The 21,158-nt window shown below is 35.3% G+C and overlaps 1 protein-coding gene across 1 annotated transcript in view; it reads left to right on the top strand.

Annotated features, from left to right (window-relative positions):
• Positions 1-1,300: 1,300 nt before the first annotated feature.
• LOC104409849 (probable phospholipid-transporting ATPase IIB) overlaps positions 1,301-21,158 on the top strand; it is a gene marked incomplete at its 3' end in the record, with an annotated part of 51,345 nt that continues 31,487 nt past the window's right edge. The window contains exons 1-4 of the mRNA XM_010019848.1: positions 1,301-1,471; positions 10,621-10,771; positions 14,816-14,929; positions 18,688-18,796. Coding sequence (XP_010018150.1) covers positions 1,335-1,471; positions 10,621-10,771; positions 14,816-14,929; positions 18,688-18,796 — 511 coding nt within the window. The remainder of the gene's footprint in view (positions 1,472-10,620; positions 10,772-14,815; positions 14,930-18,687; positions 18,797-21,158) is intronic.

The following is a 21,158-nucleotide window of genomic DNA, read 5'->3' as shown; positions in this document are numbered from 1 at the left end:
AATGGTTTCTAGGATGAGCTGTTTTATCACCTTCCCAGGATAATGGTGAGGCTAACAGGCCTCTAGTTCCCTGGGTCCTCTTGTCTTGCCTTTTTTGAGGATAGGAGTAGCATTTGCTTTCCTCCAGTCTTCAGTTGCTTCTTCCACTTGCCATGATTGATCAAAGATTATCAAAAATGGTCTTGCAGTGACACATGCTAGTTCCCCCAGCACTCACGGGTGCATCCACTCAGGGCCAGTAGGCTTGTGTATATCCAGTTTGCTTAGGTGTTCCCTGACCTTACCCTCCTCTTCCGTGCTCCAGCCTTTCCCCCTACTTTCTGAGGTCTGCATTTCCTGAAGGCCAGTCTTGTGAGTAAAGCCTGAGGCAGAAAGGGCATTCACCATGTCTTGTGTAACCAGGTCTCCCGTCTCACTCAGCAATTTCCCGTCATCTTTTTGTTGTCTATGTTTTTATTATAGACTTCTTGCCTTTGAAACTCCTGACCAGATTCAAGTCCACTTGGGCTATAGATTTCCTAGCTTTGTCCCTGGATAGTTGGACAGTGGTTTTGTATTCCTCCTAGGCTACCTGTCCATACTTCTACCCTCTGTGCATTTATGTGCACTTAGGGAAATTTTCTTATAGAATATTTCAGTGTTTTGTCTTGGCATAAAAAGCATTCCAGAAATATCAAATAGAGGTGACGAGTAGTTTCTGGAGAGGAAAGGACAATTGTTAGCTTAGTGTTGTTTCCATAGGTCCCACAGACAAGTCTGTTTTGAACTGGTGAATGTTTTTGTGTAGAATTATAAAACTCTAATGTTTTAGTAATTAGAACTAAGATGCTGATGAGTTGTGTAGAAAGTGTTACTGGGGTCTACGTGTACAGGAGCAGACATCAGGAAAGCAAGTTGAAGAAGCTCAGTGGAAATCTAAAGTCTGTACTTCCATGAAAAGTCAGTCACTTGCATCTGCTGTAGACTTTGCCAAGTGAATTCTGTTTAAGAAAATCTTACAAAGATTGAAGTGGCAGCTCTGTATGTACAAATTATATAAGAAATAAGAATTTCCCTGGAATGATTTATACTGTGATTGACAATGATTGATTGCAGGCCTTTTTGCTGTGTGACACATTTTTAACTCAAATTAGAATTTTTTGTTAATGTGTGAGCACAAATACATGAGCTGTTTGGATGAAAATACCTCTCTGAAAAAATTCTATATGGCAAAAATTAACTTGTTACTTCAGAAGATTCCCAGAAATAAAAGTGATGTATTGGCTATTTATTTAGCTTTATTATTTCATTTTGCCAGGTACCAAGTGGAAGATGAGTCGTCTCATTTGGATGAAATGCCACTAATGATGTCAGAAGAAGGCTTTGAAAATGATGAGAGTGATTACCATACTCTACCAAGAGCCAGAATTTCACAGAGAAGAAGAGGCTTAGAATGGTTTATCTGTGGTGGCTGGAAGTTCCTTTGCACTAGGTTTGTTGCATACCAGTACTCTTTATAAAACAAATTGAGTAAATAATGGCTGTGTAACATGTACAAGAGTATACAAAACACAGTTATGTGCTTGTCATGCATCTTTTGATTGCTTTGCCTGCATTTTCCCTATGAGGACATTACCAGCTGTTAATAAAAAAGTTCTGAAGAACTACTGCTGTGTACTTACCCTGTATGCTTTGCTGACTTGCAAGAAAAAGGGAGGCTTTTAAGAGAGATCATGTACTAAACTTGTAGTAGTCGGGTCCACAATACAGCACATAAACCCGGTCCTCCCTCCTACTCAAAACCATACCAGGGTAAAGAGCTTAAAACTTTCTTTTACTTTTGAGGGCATTAGTGTGAGGGCACTCCATAAGTTGACGGGATTTAAATTTTATTGATGTGCTGAAAAGAAAAAGCTAATTCATTAACTAATAGTTAGTAAGTTAATTGACTAACAGTTAACATTTCAACTTTAAAAGGTTGAAGAATACATGTAACTGGTGGCCTTGGAGTTAATCTCAGCTGGAATTAGCTCTTGGAATTTGGTTCTTAGAAATTTATTTTTTTTTTTGTGCTTAACTGCTGTACCCAGTTGCCTTCAAATAGTAACTTTCTAATGAATTGCTAGGAAATCTCTAAATACAGGAATTACTATTAGGATGATTTAAGAATCATGCATTTTTTTATCTTGAATAATAAAATCTGAGATCAGTTGAGTGTTCTCAGTGAGCTTAAATGGTGAACACTTATTTTGACAGTTGACTCTTAGAATTAAAGTCTTCACAGGTGGTTTTCATGGCACTTAATAAATCCAAGAAGCCTGATACTGTTGTTTTTACCTAAGCAAAGCTGTATTTGTGCACCTTTAGTTTCAAAATAATTTTGTTATAAAGCTTTACTATTGCAGAAAAATACACTCAGTATTGATTTCTTTTTTCTATAATGATTTAACAAAAGCTCGTGGATTATTCATTTTATTATAGGGAAAAAGTGTTTGGAAAGCAAATGGAGGAAGGTAGCAAAGTTTACAGAAGCATTGCTTTGTATGTAAATGATTCTTGGAAGCAGTGTTTGTGTTACAGAGCTACCATTGTAGTATTTAAAAAAAAAAAAAAAACCAAAAAAAAACTAAACACCACCACATTTTTTTTTTAATTATTTAAAGAGGCTGTCAGTCTTTTTGACATATCTTAAAATTGAGATCCCTTTCAGGCAAGATACTTTAGTGAGTTCAGTTCTGTAAGTATTACTGAATATTAGTTACTGTGAGTATGTTCCTTTAAGTTTCATGAAAATAGGCAGAACAGTAAATACTGCACCCTGTATTTGCCCTGACAAGAGAATTTACAGTGTTTGGATAGAGGCAAGCAGTTGCAAGATGAGTTTATGCTGGAACTAATTAACAATAGTAAGAGAATGTCACAAAGTGTCATTAATGTTGAGGATTGCAAAATTGCATGTTCCTTCTGGCTTTTAAAAATTGATAGGTACATCTCAGCTTTAAATGCAGCTCAGGCCTAGAAAGTTTTAAACTTACTAGATTCTATTAATTAAAGTACTTGAGCCATATTTGTGATTTTTGAGATTCAGAAGAGCAAGGAAATTGCATTATGGATTCATTATTTTGCTGTGTCTTATACATATTTTACTGCTAATATAGGTGGGTAAAAGAGAAGCCCGCACTAAGAAAGAGACCTCGGAGGAACAGCTTCTGCTTTGCTAATTTCTTCAACTGAATTTGGGTACAATAGAGAGTCCATTCAATCTTGTATTTATACCTAGGGACATTTTAGTGACATTAATGTTTTCTGTATCAGAAGATCATAGCAGATAATTTTCAATTTTAATGGAAAAAAAATATTTAAAAAAGGGGGGGGGGAGGAGGGAGGTGATGACCAGATTCTAGTAGAAGCTTGAGATTTCAGTAAGATACTAGTAGGCAAAGGATACTCCCACAGATACTCGCACAAAGGATACTCCCACCTGGAAGGGTGCAGACATCTGCTTAGAAAATTAGCTGCAAGAAAGGTGAATCCCATGGTATCTTATCTACCTGGACTAGATCAATAGGTAAAAAGCTCAGCTTTGGTGAGCAATTCTGAGTGAGTATGTAAATACCATTGTGGTGATAGGGAGATCTTCTATGGGCTGAGAGCACCACTGAGGCTTTGTTTCTGATAAAAGTCTGGTATGTGCAGTCAGTGTTAAGTTACTCTTTTTGATGGTTTCTCATTATAATGAAACTTTATGAATTCTTGCTGGGGCCTGCAGAATACTAGAGTTTTGGAAATGCCTATATGCAGTTCTTAAAGTTGCCTGTGGTCATGAAAAAGATCATAAGGAGACCTGGAGGCTACTGTGTTGTCATACATGCAGTTATTCTGCTGTGTAGTAGAACAGGTTCCACTGGTTTTTGGTAGTGTAAGTATCAATTTGGGATCAAATTGATGTCTTCACACTTGGAGAGGAACATGTGGGAAAACAATTTTCATGTATGTTGATAGTGTTATGCAAACAGCTGAAAGTTATTTCCAGAAAGAAAATTGCATTCTTTTAAGTGCAATACAAGATTAAATACAGCATAGCAGTCTGAAACCTGCTCAGTTGAACAGAATTTAAGATTTCTCCCAGATCTTATGGAAATTAGTCTCTCACACCTTAGACTGGGTGAGGCTGAAATGTCAACTTCTGCACCCAGGATTTCCTTTTGTGCTTTAAACTAAATTGTAAATTTTTCAAAGCTGTGACAGAAAAATGAACACAATGAAAGAGTAGGCGTTTGTCTGGAGCTGAACTCAGAGGGGCCCTGATTTCTTTTGGGTTCTCAGTGAAAGTCTTGTGTTTGTGTTCAAAATCACTTTTTTTGTTGCATACAAGTAACAATCCCTCCCCACTATTTTTTAGTGAGGGTGAAAGGGGATTGGTGTTTCTTTTGGGGTGTTTTTTTTTTTTTTCCTTTTTTTTTGTGTGTGTGTGGTTTTTGTTTTGTTTGTTTGTTTGGTCTGTCTTGCACTTAGGATTAATATTATTTTTGTGAGAGGAAGTTTTCCATCTCTTACTTTGCAGCTTTAGAATTTTAAAGAGTTCTATTGCTGTATCACACACTGTTACTGTGTAGTTGCAAAAGTTTCACCCTTTTGGCAGAAGCAAATACGGAAGGTTCGACAATTCACTGTATGTTAAAACTGATTTTGTAAAAATTCTTCAGCTTTAAACTGAAATAGACTGAGTAGTGTGAACTGTATTTGCAAATCTGCAGCTCTTTAAACAGTTTTCACATTTGCAAGAAAAAAATCATAATTAAATCAAATGTTGTCTTTGATTTTGAACAAACTGAAAGCTTAATTCAACCAATATAACTTTTAACTTCAGAAACTGCTTATTTCTTGCTTTCATAGCACAGTTAAAAGAAAACTTTTTGATATAGCAGCTGTTTTGTGGCTGTAATCATTTCCCCTTTAACTTACAAATTCTCTTCAAGCTTGTGAAATTATAATGCACATAGATCAATACTCTGGAGTTCTTTGGGCTGGATTGATTTCTTTCTCATGAGATTTACATTCCACTTGTTATCAAAAAACACTTTGTCCCTATGAAAATGGTGCCATTGAATGGCATTTCCATATGAAGTGAAGGGGATATCAAATGCTCGGATTAATTTGGGCTCTAAGATGGCCTGTACGCTTTCAATTAATCTGTAACGCATTTGTTATGCAGAAGCATGGGAAAATGCTGATCTTTTAAGAATGACATGACCACTGTGTTGCTTTTGGCCTGATTACTGAAGCTACCTGTTGAGTACAATAATTACAGTATGTTTTCTTTGCAGAACTAGTTTCTGCTACTTAAAACCTAATAAGGAAAAGCTGACCCTTGCAGACAATATAGAGCTTTTATATTATCTTTCCATTCTGATGAAAATGGTGTTTTGTGAAAGGTACTGGCAGTTAAGCTTGTAGGATAAAAGTAATGAAAAGAGAAAATTAAAAAAACCTTTATTATTAGAGCAGCAGAGTCAGTTGAGACTTTTACTTTAGCTTTTGACTTGGAAAGATACCCCCTATTTATGAAAAAGTTAAGGGTTCTTATTTAACAATTACTTTTTTTTTTTTTTTTTTTTTAAATATCGGTTACTAACACAAAGACTGTGGTTACTGTTCTTTAAAATTAAAAAAGTACATTAGGAAGCAGGTAATGCAGGAATGGTAAAAAGCCATTTAATACATATGTCTTAAACATCTTTAGTTATTTCATTTCTTAATATAGGCAATCTGTTCTGTTTGTGTAGGCAATATGGCTTATGGCATGCTTTCTGTGCATGTGTTGAATTTTCTAGGCAAGGCCATTTGAAATGCTTGAATCGGTAAACAAGACTGGGGTTTTTTGTTTTGGGTTTGTTGGTTGTAGGAGTTTTTGGTGGTTTGTTGTTTTGGGGTTTTTTTTGTGTGTGTGGGTTGTTTTTTTTTTTTGGTTTGGTTTGTTTTTTTTTTTTTTTTAAATCCATAGCAGAAGGTGTGATTTTTACATTAAATATTTCAGGAAAATCCAAAGTGTGCCATCTTACATTAGTTTTTAGGACATTTGCAGCTTGGAGAGTGCTATTCTGATTTATCTCTCAATGTTTGTTTCACACAAATTTAGTGGGTACAAAAAAGCCTTTGCACAAAAATAGTTGCTGTATTGAGGAATGTTAATTTGAGAACAGATGAAGTATGTGTTGTGTGTTGATAATGAATTTCAAAAATACCAGGTAGATACATTATCATTGTTCTTAAAAATCTGAATTAATGTAGATTGATCAGGATTTCTAAGACCAGCATCTCCACTACAAATAAGTTTCAGTGATTACTGCTGAGACTTTAAACGACAGAATCTAACTGATTTTTATACTTTAAAGGCAGTAAAACTCTTAAGAACCATTACAATACTGATTTGGGCATAATCTGTGACATTTCTATCATCTGGGATTTTCTTGAGTGTTGTTAGCTCTGTGTCGGTGCAATCCCTTTTATCAAAGGTATTACTGTTGTTTCCCAGTCAGGCATCATTCTTGCGTCTGTACTACTTGGCATTTGCTAAACTAATGGTCATTGTGTCATCTGTTTCAGCTTCTCTGTTTATCTGTAGTGGAAAAAGTAGTTTCAAAGGGGAAACTCTGTGGCAAGGAAGGCGATATAATTCAGTTGATTTAGTCAGATGTTTAATTTTAGCAATAGAAAAGTCCTTGGTGTCTGAAGAAATTATTCTACAGAAGAGGCTAGTCAAATGTTCAGCCTGTTTACAGTTTAAATTCAAAAACTGATTTAAGCAATGCAAGATTTCAAAGGCTGTCAGGAAATTTCTGTCTATGGGCTTGGAGACAGAAGCTATCATGCTTGTTCACTTTCCCAAGGAAAATATTATGTTCCTTGGAACTTTTTTTCTAAGTTTTTGTCTTGACACTTCTCACTATACAACTAAGCTGTCTCTTCCGTTTGTACTGTCCTTCCTGCACCCCTGCCCTGGAAACTAGTACATTTAAAACTTTAATTTTGTGAGCAGTTTTATCAAGTGTAAATCCAAGCAGGTGCCGAATGGAATTGTTCCACCTTCTCCTGCAAGCACGTAGTCTGCCTTTTTTCAACTATTTTTGCAGTCTTACAGATTTTAAAGATTGGGGTACATGGAACTGAAAATAGTCCCCCTTTTTATTCTGCATAAGTTTACAGCAGGATCAATTTGTGAGCCCAGTTTACCCATGCAGTTGCATGAGTAGTTGTGGCAGCACAAGAGAAGGGGCAAGAATCTACAACTTTATTATGGGAGGGGGATGGTACTAGCCATTTCAGCAGCAGCAGGATAGGTTCACAGACATTAAACTGATCGTGGAACCATGGCATGCAAAGACTTCTGTTCACTTTGCTTTAAAGACAAATTTAAGTAATAGTCAAGGTAACTTGATTTTTCAGACCTGTCTGTTGCTAAATAACAGGGCTGAATTTTGAATGTCAAGCTAACACTGTTACAATTTTTGCAATAGAATAATTCTTTATCGCTATTAAGAAGAGGCAAAGTTGCTGAATGGGCTTATATTCATAAGAAAAATAAAATGCATGTTTACATGGAATCATACCAAATCGATGTCCATTTCATAGTGAGAGCTTTAGGGAGGGAATCTTAAGAATCCAGCATTTCAAATGAAGTGTTTTTAAATGTCAGCTTGTGAATATTGGTGTAGTGGCATTTCCATAACAAAGTGAATGCTTCTGTGAGTGATTTTACTATTGCATAACTTCTAGTTTTCTTTAGAAGTGCCTGCAACTTTGAATTCCATTTGTTCTTTGGCGAAATTAGTTCTTAATAGGCCTGAGATAATGTAGACTACAGACAAGAACATTTGAAGTAGGGCTGTGGCAATGTAAGCAATCAGTCTTTCTTCCCTGCATATTTGTGTGTACCATAATTTTGTAGTTGTGGAAGAACAGAACAGGAAAGCACCTGAAGAGGTCGTCCAGTCGATTCCTTGCCTGCAAAGGATAAATTACACCCATCGCTTATGTCTGATCTAACCATATCTTAGAGACCTGCAGTAGTAGCGATTCCAGCCCTCCCTAGGTGTTTCTTTCCACCCTAGTTTCTGGAGCATTTATTTAATGTCTGTGTCCTGTCCCATCCTCCCCTGCTCCCCCCCCCAGCTTTATTTGCCGCAGGTGAAGTCCATCATTACTTAATCATGGTGGACCTAGAGAGTAATTGTCTCTTTCCTCTTTGCAGGTGTTACGTACTTGAAACTGCATTAGGTCCATGCCCAGCCTTCTGTGAACATCTCTATTTTGGTGTATCTAGTAGACAAGCCCGCCCTGTGCTCTCTACCTGTAATTGTTGTTGCTCTTGTGTGTGGTCTTTGTTTTCCCGATAGGCTTGTTTGTTGAAATATGGTATTCAAATGGTATTTGTAAGCCGAGATCTTGCTAGCACTGGATTGAGGAAAACTAATACATTCATGGCTTGCTAGCAGTATACCTGTCTGCGCTGACCAGGTACAAGCCTTTTTTTTCATATGTTTATCATTCTTATGCAGTAACTGAGTCCTCCTTTTCTGAGCTGCCTCTACTAACTTCTTCAGTTCTGTTTTTGCATAGTTGATTATTTCTAAGTGGCCTATGTTGCACTTCTGCCTGTTGAACTACATTCTCTTTCTTCCAGGTAGTTTTTCCAATCTGTCAAGACAGCTTTGAATTCTCATCTCTTCTTTGCATGTGCTCCTGTCTATTCTAGATTTTGTTGTCTGAAAAATTAAATACTCGATAATCAGTTACATGTGAAGATCTGGATAAAGCTTTGCAGAACTTCACTGGAGTTATTTTGGGTTTATAACAAGCTACTCTGCATTTATGATTTTTCCAACTGCGTCAGTTACAACATTCTGTTACTTTAGTTCTGTTATGAGAGATATTTTGAGAGAGGAGTTTTATTAGAGACTCAGAATCATAGAATGATTTATGTTGGAAGGGACCTTTAAAAATTATCCAGTTCAACTGCCCCAGCCATGTGCAGGAACATCATTAGAGCAGTGTACTCAAAGTTCCTGTAGTCAAGAGAGGACAGATACTCTCAAGGAGTAGTGCATCTGGTTCTTCTTAGAGGGAAGTTATTTCAGTTTTAGAGGTTGCTCTTTACATGTCAATGCTGGTTATGATTTTCTGTTTTCTTTCAGTTGTGTACAAATACATACAAATAGGTTAACTATAGAGAATTCATCCGGGAAACAATGCTGAGGTGGCTGTATCGAAATTTTCCTCTTCTCAGCAAAATGCTTTCTCTTGTTTTACATACAATTTAGAAGAGCTGCTTAATTGTTTCTTTTTTATTTCTGCATCAAAAATGTTGTCAGTATATTAAAAAACCTCGTTAGAAAATGTGTGTCACTTTCCTTCACCTTCAACTTCACCTGCTGATGTAGCTGAAATCCACTGTGACCAGCTAGGTCTGTGCTTTGGCTGCAGTAGGTGCTCACTGAAGGCGGCCTGTCTGCTTAGTCTTCCTCATTCACCTGTCTAAAACAGACTCCCAACATGGCTAAGGCACCTTGTCCCAGTATTAAGAAATGCAGAGAAATTCTTTTAACATATAGGGTTGTAAACCAAGTGTATGGCAAACCCTCTTTTCTTCCCAAACCATCTGTTCTCATCTGCATTAACAGTCCACCCCTGCGGATAGTCCTAGCAATTCTTAGGCTGATTATGTTGCATGAGTTGAGTCACATCCATGTTTGTTTCTTGTTTTACTCTTGCTAGTAAATAGTCTGCTGAGCCTCAGTAGCATTCTGTTTGCTAGCCTTTTGTTCCATCTAGTCATCTCATCATTCCTGTGTCCTTGTCCAAATTGCAGTTGTTTGGAGACGGCTGCGACCTCTTCTGTCTATCTCATTGCTCATAGTTTAAACCCTCGTTGGTAGATTTGTAAGCTGGTTAGGCAAGGATGTGCTTTCTTTCTCCTATGAGCTGAAGTTCACCATTGCAGGTTGTTGTGTGATCTGCATTTACATAGGTTTGAGTTGGGATTTTTTTTTTTTTGTCTGAAAACGTTTGATAGTGTGGCATTAGGCATGCTTCCCTGTTACGTCTGCTACACAGGCAGTCTTACAGAGAAAACTAGGATTTACAAATTATGTGATAATGGTATACAAAGCTGTTGAAATGTTTGTAATTTTGTTTAACAGAAGCCTTATTTCCTCTTCAGTCATAAGCATAATTTGAGTATCAGTTACACAAAATAAAGAGTATAGCCAAAGGACTGTAAGGTACAAGGGATGAGTTAATTATTTAACTGTAGGAGAATTTAGTCACTGCTAATGCCGACTTGCATTAAGTAGAATTTTTTGAACCTGCATCAGGGCAAGGTGTAGTAAAACTTGTAATTATTTTATTAGGAATTCCTGTAAGGATGTGCAAGTGTTTATGTATGTGTATGTCTGAATGAGTTGAGTACTATGTAATTGCCGTAAATATTACAAGTTGACCTCATGCTTGCTTATTTAGATATGGTCAAAATTTTTAAGCCTGTTTTTCTTAGGTATTTGCCTTTAGGGTTCCCGGTTTGGAAACAGTTATTACATATACTAAATTTTTAGTTTTAAAGTAAACAATTGTTTTTCTTTTCAGCTGTTCTGATTGGCTCATAAACATTTGCCGAAGAAAGAAAGAGCTGAAGGCTCGCACAGTGTGGCTTGGGTGTCCTGAAAAGTGTGAAGAAAAATACCCCAAAAATGCCATAAAAAATCAAAAATACAACGTCTTTACCTTTATACCTGGGGTAAGGCTACTAACCATTTTTTGGCGTTGGGCTGACTATGTGTTCTGTACTGAATTTTTTGACAGTTCTGCAAAAAGATGGTTTTATTTGCCTGGATTATTCTTTTTCTTTTAAAATTTACTTTGATGTCTTCAATTAAAATTGACAGTTGAGAGCAAGGCTTGTATTTTACTAAATTGTTTTATTTTCAAAGGGATATCTACTAAAGTGCTGTAAGTATGAATGGTTGGAATTTAGTGAAGCTTTAGAAATTTAAGATGGGTTTCCTTGTGCTTTTCTATTCATGATTTGTAATCCTCTTTTTAAAACAGAAGCATTATACACAGTCAGTTGTGAAAATACTATAAAGCATTCTGAAAGAAATAAATAGTTGGAAATTGCAATGTATTCCCATAGATATTTTCTCATAGTCCCTGGCATTGAAAGCATAATAAATATTCTAAAGCAGGCAACTCCTTAAAAGACAAAACCAATCCACCTTTTCAATTTATATGACAAGTAAGACCTAGTGTACTAAGCTAGTACTTTTTAGAATTATATTTTTTACTGCAGCTTTAAAAATAATGATTTCTTTTTCGTTTTGAAGCTTCAGTAGTTAAAACCTAAAAATGTATGCTGCTATGGTATAATGAATTTTACTAAAATGCTTTTATTCCTATTTTTACTGATACTGTCCAAGAGTCCTCTGTCCTGTTGCAAAAACTGGATGTCTTCTAGATTTGAATACAGACATGTTTTGTCTTAAATTTTTTATTTAAGTGATCATGCAGATTTGTAAGAGTATTGATTCTATGCTTCTGCCCTCTTTGGTCCAATGACTGGCAGGTGCTTTCTAATACATTTCTTTTATCGAGACAAAATAAAAATTAATGGCTTTGTAATTAAGACTGATCTTCTGTCAGAGAAATAAAATGTCACTTTTGCAGGCGGATAAAATATTCTCATCTCTATTGAACAAAGTAAATGTTTTCTTCCAAAGTTTAAATTATTAAATACACTGAAATTGGTTAAGCCACATATGCTTTCCTAAAGGTCACAAAATTCATTAAGCATATAGTAAGCCATTGATTATTGTGACTGGAAATCTGCAGTGTAGATTACAAATCCTAAACTAGATTCATGTGTCCTGTGGGGATCAGCCATAGCTTGCAAATACCTGTACCAAATTTTAATTTTAGACATAAATTAGCACTTTTCATTAGAAATACTGTGTAGTGGTTTTTTTTATGCTGTTCCACTACAAGTAATTTGTAGGGAACATCGCTGTATTCATTCCAAACCCATAGACATAACTAAGTCATAAATATTGACTCCAGTGATTTACTGTGGTTGAAATTTTCATCATGTGAAGATTTGTCTCTGTCTAAATTGTGTCTTTTCTTAACATTGCAGCTGGCAATGGATAATATTCAACAATTTCATATCAAGATACAAGTTTAAAATGATGTTTAGATTAACAGAATTGTACTTACTGGCTAAAAGAGCTGTAGCATTTCCAAAATATGATTTCCTAACATTTATGTAAACTACTTACTGCTTCTACCTTTACTCTGTTCAATTTCCATTTACTATTTCTTATACATCTTGTATAGCTGCTTAGGACTTTTGTGTAAATTTCCATAAAGAATATCTTCTGTGATGTGCTGGCTTTTAAGATCTCTCCTGAATTTCAAAGCGGTAGTCTATTTTTTTAAAAATCAGTTTTATGTAACTGTAGACTTTGTAATTAGCTTAACTAGACTGAAGTGTTTAGCTTTGTATTGAGTGAACTGTCAGTGGTCTCCCAGGATTCAAAAGTTTTGTAGAAAGGTACTTTTTAACTCCCATCTTCTGTGAGCCGGGTGCTCTTGCAGATCTGCACCTCCCAGAGTACTCCGTGGACTTTTCTTTGACCTGGTATATCAAGTCTTTGTAAACAGTTAAACATACTGCTAGAAATGAGTAGGAACTTCATTAGTATTAACATGAAGTATAGGTTCAAGCTGAATTAGTTCATTTTTGTAAGACTGTTCCCCTGCAACTTCAGGTTTTACTTTCTTGATTTTACAGTTCTGTTGGTAAATAGTGGAACAGAATCCTGTTCTTTTGAAAATATCTTCTGATTTGAGGCTGTTTAGGTAGTCTTTAGCTGAACAGTAATGTAGGACTTTTGCAAGAAACTAGCAAAAACTTGCCTGCCAAAAAGATACTTTGGAATGAACTTCCCTTAGCATTTTTTCGTAGGATATAGTTTTTACATAATTGAATAATAATGTTGGACTGATAAGAACAATAAGTATCTGTCCAATAACTTTAATTTTTGTGTAGAAGTCATTGTAATATTAACTGAATTGTAAGATTAAAAGATGGACACACTCTTTACATCTGGCTTTTTGATCTATTTTGAACCCTTTAGCTTTGAAACAATTGGTTATCCATTTTGTTAAGTCTCAGTGTTTCAAGTTCACTAGCCATTTTTCATCATCCTGATGGAGGTGCAGTGTGAATCTGGCCTGCTAAAGAAATAGGTAAAGTCTTTGAAGATTCAAAATTCTGTAAAATGAATAATGTTCTTAAAATTGAAATTGTAACTAAAGCAATGTTGAGAACATGTTTTTATTAAAGTACTGCTTTTAATTACCGAATCTCTATGTCTGTCATTCGTTTGGAGTATTGGACTGTGTTAAAGTTACTGTGTCTTCGCTTAAAACTTGGACAGTTATCTTGGAGCTCAACCAAAACCTTTGATTTTTTTATTTTTTTTTAATAAGCGTATTTTATGTGCCAATATTTGTTTCAAACTAATCTTTCGAAAAATTTAAAACTAAGCATTTCTTCTAAATTATCTCAAAATACCCATGTTATTCTGTTACAATTTTTTTGTAGTTTAAACTTTGCTTTTGTAAAAAGCTTGTCTTCCTATGGAAATTGAAAGCTACTGCGTTACTCTGAGATTTTCTTATGATAGCCATTTAGAAAGAGAGCAGTGTCGCTTACTCTTACTGGATCTTTTCTGTAGTGTTCATTTTACTTTCCTAAGCAATATTTATTCTTGAACAGTGAGTAGTTTCACTGTTTTTAGGAACGGTGGAAAGTGGTAATTCTGAAGGAGTGAGTCTGACTTTATGGTAGCTTTTATCCCTTTGAGAACCAGAGGGCTTCAGAAAGAAGGCAGATCAGTTGTAGAGCTTCCACCCCTGCAAATGGAGAAACTTCAGTGGCTGTGTTGAGGGTAGAGTGTGCTGAGGGAATGCGGTGCATGAAAGTAATGAGGAGTTCACGGTGATGCAGAGCATCATGGTGTAGCCTAGTCAGTTTTGTTACTCTCTAGAAGTGCAAATAACATAGACCAGGATAATATTTTTGTAAACAGTTTCTGTTCACTTGATGCCAATTATTTTTTTTAATTATTATTTAAGGCCAGGATATGAAACTTTTTAAGACAAAAAGACATCAATAGACAGATAAAACAAAATTTAAGTATTGATACTTAAGGAAAAAATAAGATTTAATTTTCATGCTGTATTTTCAGGAAGAAAAATTTTAATAGTTAAAAATGAAAACTTATTGTAAGCAATGAAAGTTCAGATACAAACTTATTTTGCTTTTTTATTGATAATAGAAGAAAATTTTTAAGAACTGTTTTGACTCATAAAGGTAACTGTGGTGGATATAAAATAATTGCAGGATGCATCTACAAACATCTAAATTCTGTTTACTTTTAAAATTTCAGTGTATCTTTGCACAGTGATCTTGATACATATTTGCAAAGATTGAGTGCACATAGTCCAGTTTTCAAAATCTAAAAAATTTAGCAAACTGCTTTTTCAGAGTGAAGAGGTATTAACATAAAAGAACTTTTCTCAGCCAAAATAGCAGTATAATATTAGAAATACCTTGTAGTGCATGTAGTAGTCTGATATATAGTATATTATGCTATATAGTACTGTAATAGTACCATATATGCCATGTAATGATTTTATATCTACTATCATGAAAAAGTGAATGTGTACAAATCATGTGTACAAATTTTAAGGCGTTTGTTTATTTTCTTTCTCATTTTAGGTTTTATATGAACAGTTCAAGTTTTTCTTGAATCTTTATTTTCTCGTCGTGTCCTGCTCACAGTTTGTCCCAGCGTTGAAAATAGGCTACCTGTACACATACTGGGCTCCTCTGGTAAACTGAAAAATACTATTAACTAGAAGTTTTAACTTCAGATGAAAAGTCTGTATATACATACATTTCATAAATTTGCAACTGGTGAACTATAGTGACTAAAGTATGTAACAGAAGTAAAATGCTTGCTTGAAATTACAGTATTTTACAGCAGATACTCCAGAAGCTGTTGTTGATAGCCCTCCCTTCCACCTGCCCGCCACACTCCTGCTCCACAGGCTGGAGGTTGCTTTTTAACTGGCTAGTCTGAGTGTGCAGTGCTCCTTTCTGGCTGCTGGTCACTTGGGAGGTTTTAAAGAAACAAACAAAAAAAACCCATCCAGCTAATAGAGAACCATATTAAGTAACATAGGTAATTTGTGTGTTACATTTCTTTAAGTTTATTGTTACTTGCTTGCTTCTTTATGTTTTCAGGCTAGAACAGAATTGAAAGCATAAAGTTTTTGCATTCCTTCTTTATCATTTTTGATCATGTCCTTTTTTCACAAAAACTGAGATAAAATATTTAAGCCATGGATAAAGCAGGAGAAAATTGCATCTTGAAAATAAGTTATTAATTAAACATGCTTTTTCTAATTGATTGCCCCACCAGTTGCACTGTTTTCCTTTCAATATGTCTTATTATTGAGCCCTCTGCAGTATTTTCTTGGGAAACCGTTCAAACCAGTTGCTTCTGACTTAGGTTTCCTAAGGTTTGAAAATTGTATTCTTTTCGGAAGAAGCCCTTTTGGTAGTCTGCTAGCTATATTCCCATGATTTGGAATTCTTTTCTTATGTGAAAACTGTATTCTTTTCGGAAGAGGCCCTTTTCGTAGTCTGCCAGCTATATTCCCATGATTTGGAATTCTTTTCTTATTTGTAACCAGATCTTTACCTTCTCTTTCATCTTCTTTCTGGCCCACTCCACACCAGATTTAAAAGCAAGGCAGGAAGAACAAATGCTTTATTTTCTAAATTTATTTTAAAAAGGTATTTCCCAGTAACATTTATTCTCAGTGATATTCAAGAGGAACAGTGACATGCTGACTGCTTGAGTAAAGGTCATTCTTTAACAAGTCAATAGAGTAAATATTCTGGATTGATTTCATTGTTTTAATTGTTGCAACATGTGTCCTTTTAAGTATTGATAAATGGAGAGACTGTCCTGGAGGTTCTTCACACCTCTGTTTCCAGACAACTTTGGCTTCTGCTGCAACAAAAAAACACTTCAAAGACAGAAAGCTTGTTCAACAGTGGGATTTGAAATGGATATTTACAGAGATCTTTGTCACTGACACAGTAAGAAAAGCTGGAAGTCAGCCATGTTTGGAAGTTGGTCTCTTCACAGTCAAGTGCTGTGAACAGCTCTATACATTAGTAAGAGAAAAAATTGCTTAGCATTTCAGCCTATCTTATCCCTGCCCAAAGAAGAGAGGAAATACTGTATTTTGCAAATAATCAGTTCTGTATAGATGTGTTTATCTTACTCAAGGATATTTTGTATTATTTTTTTCGCAGTTTTCACATACAGCTTGAAAATACAACATCTCATTTAGTGCTAGTGCTTTTTCGCTAAACAACTCGCTTGTTTCCTAAATAGCTTTTATACTAATGATTAACCTTCAGATAAGAGGTTAATTGGATGTAGTGTAAGGCTCAGTACGTATGATAAAAATGTAAAACACTTAACTTGGACCCATCCGGCTGTCTTTGCTTAACAGAAAAGTTTGGTTTTCTTTGAAGAGCATCCAACTGCTGATAAATTTTCAGTAATAATCAAGGGAGTGGGTTGGTTTTGTGGTTTGTTTGGGTTGTTTTTGTTTTTTGGGGGGTGTGTGTGTTTTTTCAGTTTTGTTTTTGGTGACACAAACACATACTTGTTTTTGTTTTAATTTTTTGTTTGGTTTTGTTTGGGGATTAATTTGTGTTTGAGTTTTCTGTTGTGTTTTGTTTTTACTTCAACAGTTTTTACAACAGACATAATATGCTTAGATCTAGTGCTGGAGTTCTTCACACAAGGCCTTATTTTACTGATTTGTTGTCATTTGCACAGTAGGGAATGGACTTCTTATTTTGAGTCCAATATACGAAGAATGTAGAGCATACAAGTTTGTAAGCAGTATGCTGATGACACTTAACTGCTTACAGTTAAAGATGACAGGGGTTTTTGTAAGATCGGCTTCACGATATCAGCTTCCCTTTGGAAGAGTATCAAGTTCCTGTGAGCAAATGAGGAAAAGGGGAACGTGTTGAGTTGTTCCTCATAGTTAGTCAGCTGTACTGAGCTGCTGGGCCAGATATGGTGATGACCAGTAGGGGAAATTCTTGCAGTTAACACCTTGCATTCTGTGCTTAGATTACTGTCTAGTTAATGAGGTATGCCCGAGTTAAATGTTTTGTATTTTTATCATATCTACTGAGCCATACAGTTAATCTCTTTTATCTGGGGGTTAATCATGCGCAAATGATAGGTATGTGCTGCTGCTAAAATATCTATGCTAACAAAGCTTATGAAAATGCTGCTGCCAGAAAAGGGCAAAACCCTACTGCTTATTCAGTTATGCCCTAGGAGTGAAAACGAATGCATTTTGCAAAGGCACTTTTTTGTTCTATGTAGTTCTTACGTAAGTGTTGTAGCTAATGTAAACCTGCACAAACAGGAGGTGTTTAACTTCAAAGTTGCAAGAGTGTAAGCCTTGGAATTTTGGGCTGGAACTGTAAAACAGCCCTTGCTATTGAAAAAGAGAATTTTAGTCGGAGCTTATTAAAGAATACTCTACACCTTCACTCCTTTCTTATTCTTAGGAGGTTAGGGGAAGGTTGGCAATCTGTTGGACTTCTGTGAGAAAAGTGTAATGATACAAATTTTCTCATATAGGAGGAATGTATAGGTGGGTGTCTGAAGCTAGGTAGATATTCTAGAACCTTATCTGTTGGAGGATTTGTGAATATTTGAATTTTTTAACTATCTTTTACTTATAGTAATGATAAGATTCCTTTACTGTTGAAAATTCGACTTCCCTTTCACTGTTGGAGGAGTGACAAGTTGAGTTCAAGAAGTCAGAAAAATGTATCTGAAGAGAGGTTTAGAAAAGGAAAGGGGAAACTCTTAACGTGCTTATCCCTGAACTGTTCTGTATTTTTAGCTTACTATTTTTTGAGGCCAGAAACCATCTTAGTTGCATGTAGCACGCTCTGTTCATCCTGCAGTGGCATTGCTATGCAGAAGCTGCATATGAAAATAGCAGCCAAAGCACTTAGATACTTAGTTCTTGTGAACAAGCCCCCTTCTTCTTTGTGAATATATGTGACCTATTAGTAAATAACTACATTTAAGATGGCAACATTAATTAAAGTAGCCATCCATTTACCTTTTAATTTCTGTCTGCTAGGAAAAATGTAGTGGACTCAATATTAGAATTGGAGACTTAAATGTTTTTGGTAAAGCCCTAAAATTTGTGGAAGATAGGGAAATGTGCTTATTGAACTATAAAGGTTGTCTTTAGTTCATCCAAAGCATTTTAATTTTTTACATTTCAAATTTTTTCTAAATAATGCATCTTTCAAGACGTAGTTATTCTAACTTCTAATACAAGTTCTAGAACCTATTCTAACTGTAATTCTTCAATTCTAACAGATTGAAGAAAACACTAAAATTCAAACAAGAAAAAAAGTAAATATTCTAAGTGCATGTTCTTACTCTGTGTAGTGTTCCTACTTGTGTATTTCTATTCTAGCAATTTTGAGAACTCTGAATTGCATAATTATATCTTTAACAGGGATTTGTTTTGACGGTCACAGTGGTACGGGAAGCTGTTGATGAATTTCGACGTTACAAGAGAGACAAGGAAATGAACTCACAGTTATATAGCAAGCTGACAGTACGAGGTTAGCAAAACCATTTGTATAAGTGCTTAAATACTTCATCTTACATATACATTTACAGTCTTCCAGTTCCAAAAAATAACCAATAGTCTCAAGCTGCACTATTCAGAATGAGACTGATACTGAATTAAAGTGCCTGATTTCCCTCAGATAAATATGACTGTTAAACATGACCTGTTTATGAAGTGTTGTAAATCTTGTTGTATATAAAGGGAAGCTGTATGTACATAACTGCATGTATTTTTTAAGCATTCTGGTGTTTAGTACTATTTCTTCAAAGTGCAGTTCTCCTCTGAAATTGATACCTCACAGTAACTCAGCTACATTGTCAGCTATGTATCGAGTGTATATAGGGATCAGTAACTAAGAAATACGATCTAATTAAAATTCACTAGAGCCTTTCAAACTTGGTGGATGTATTTGTGTTTAAGAAAGGGGCAATGTATTGTAAGTCAACTTCAGTACCAAAAATATTGATTACAATTTTTGCATATAATTTGAAATCTATATGATCATGCAGCAGGAACAACCACTTTTCTTTCCGGAAATTAATAAAAGGAGAGGTCAGCTGTGCCTTTTTTTTTGGCATCAAAACCTTTAAGTTTTTCAGAAAGACTTTCAAGGAAATTAAGCACTTCAGTTGTGAAGTGACAATCAAATTTGGTAGGATATTGTAAATTTTAAATGTGGGCATATAATAAAAAGCTGTGCACCCCTCCACTTTCATGTTGGTTTGCATATTTTGCTGTTTAGATTCAGAACAGAATGCCACATAGGTTATTTGGGTTTTTTTGGCACCTTTCTTTTATCACATCTAATGAATAACCTTACAAAGCAACATGACCTTGCTATTACACTCTGAAGTTATTTTGCTACAGTATCCTAGGAAGTATATGTTAAGGGTTTTCCTTGGCATGAAAGTTCTAGAAAGTGGGAAGCTGTTAAGGAATGTGAGGTTGTCTCAAGCAGTTAGAGTGTATGACATACATTGTGCCAAGTGTAAATTCTGTTCACTAGTTCCCAACATAAATTTTAGTATATGTTGGTGAATATTTTCTGAGAGTCAGTGGGAAAAGTAACTTCACCAGGTCTTGGTTTCTTAATTGGAAACTAAATACTTGGTGTAGCTATGGATAATACTCTCTCCAGAAAAAAAATGGATTAAAAGCGTGTAATATAGCACAGGTATATTCAGTCTGAAATCTTACCCATTTTTTAAAAAGTAATTGGAAAGTAAGTAAACAGGCAACAGTCTCTTTAGTTATGATATAAGGTAGCAACTGAGAGGAATTTGTACTGCTGCTTTGCAGTATGGAGACTTGCATTGCTTTCTGGAGTTTCCATATGGAAGGGAGCAACTGTAGAGAATATTTGCCTATTGTTCTTCCCTTCCTTGTCAGCCTGAAATAGCTTTAGCAACCTTTAGACATACTACTGGAGAAGTTTGCAAGTGGGATAGCTATGATTTGTTTGACATAAGTGGTTGCGTTACTGGCCTCCAGATCTTTACAGTCTTTAATACAATCTGTAAAGAAATGGATTTTTAATGGCTTTTCTTTTAAAGTTGTAATTTAACTTGCTGGTTGGTTTATTCGTGTTTTTAGATCTGTTATGATAGGCCATTTAACACTCACCTTTGAAACAGATAGTACAATCCTACCCTGTACAGCAATAACATTAGTAATCTGAAATTCTTAGTTCTGGAAGCACATGTATAGCTTATTGTTCCTAGTGTGATGTAAATGTCAAGACTGACATTGGCTGTTTAAAGAGCTGAGTTGCTAAGTTGGATGCTTCTTGCTCTTTTTTTTTTTTTTCTTCCAGTTATTCAGAGTCAGTATTGGAGTTTCTGGTAAATTGCTAGGCATTTAAGTAGAAGTTTTGGAATCCTGATGTTTTCTTTCTCAGTTCGTGAAGTACTTTTTGAGAGTATGTGTGTTTGAGAAACTTTTTGTTTTGTAGCTTCTCCTAGAAATAAGGAAGTTGTCAAAGTTTGATTTGGTTACTTTCACACAACTGTTTTCTAGATATGGAGTAGAGATTTAAAAATAGATACACCTGTATAGCTATAAAATAGCTATACCTATATAGGTATAACTTTACCTATACAAGTAAAGCCCAGCAGTTTTATCCGGAACTGACAGGTAGAGAGCTTTAGAGATGCTCTTTTTTTTTTTTTTTTTTTTTTTTAAAAGAATGTCAGCTTTTACCAATGAATGTGTGTATTGATTTCAACTTACAGGTTTTGTTATCAGTGCCATAATGAATTAATACTTGTTTTTGTTCTGTTTTGTGGTGGGATTTCGTTTGCTCTTTTTTTTTTTTTTTTTTTTTTTTGGGGAGGGGGGTCTCTACTGGCGCACAG

The sequence above is a fragment of the Nestor notabilis genome, unplaced genomic scaffold (genome assembly GCF_000696875.1).
Source record: "Nestor notabilis isolate BGI_N333 unplaced genomic scaffold, ASM69687v1 scaffold3058, whole genome shotgun sequence".
In the NCBI taxonomy this organism is placed as follows: domain Eukaryota; kingdom Metazoa; phylum Chordata; class Aves; order Psittaciformes; family Psittacidae; genus Nestor; species Nestor notabilis.
Note: the sequence above shows the minus strand (reverse complement) of the source record. Positions and strands in the feature narration are given on the sequence as shown.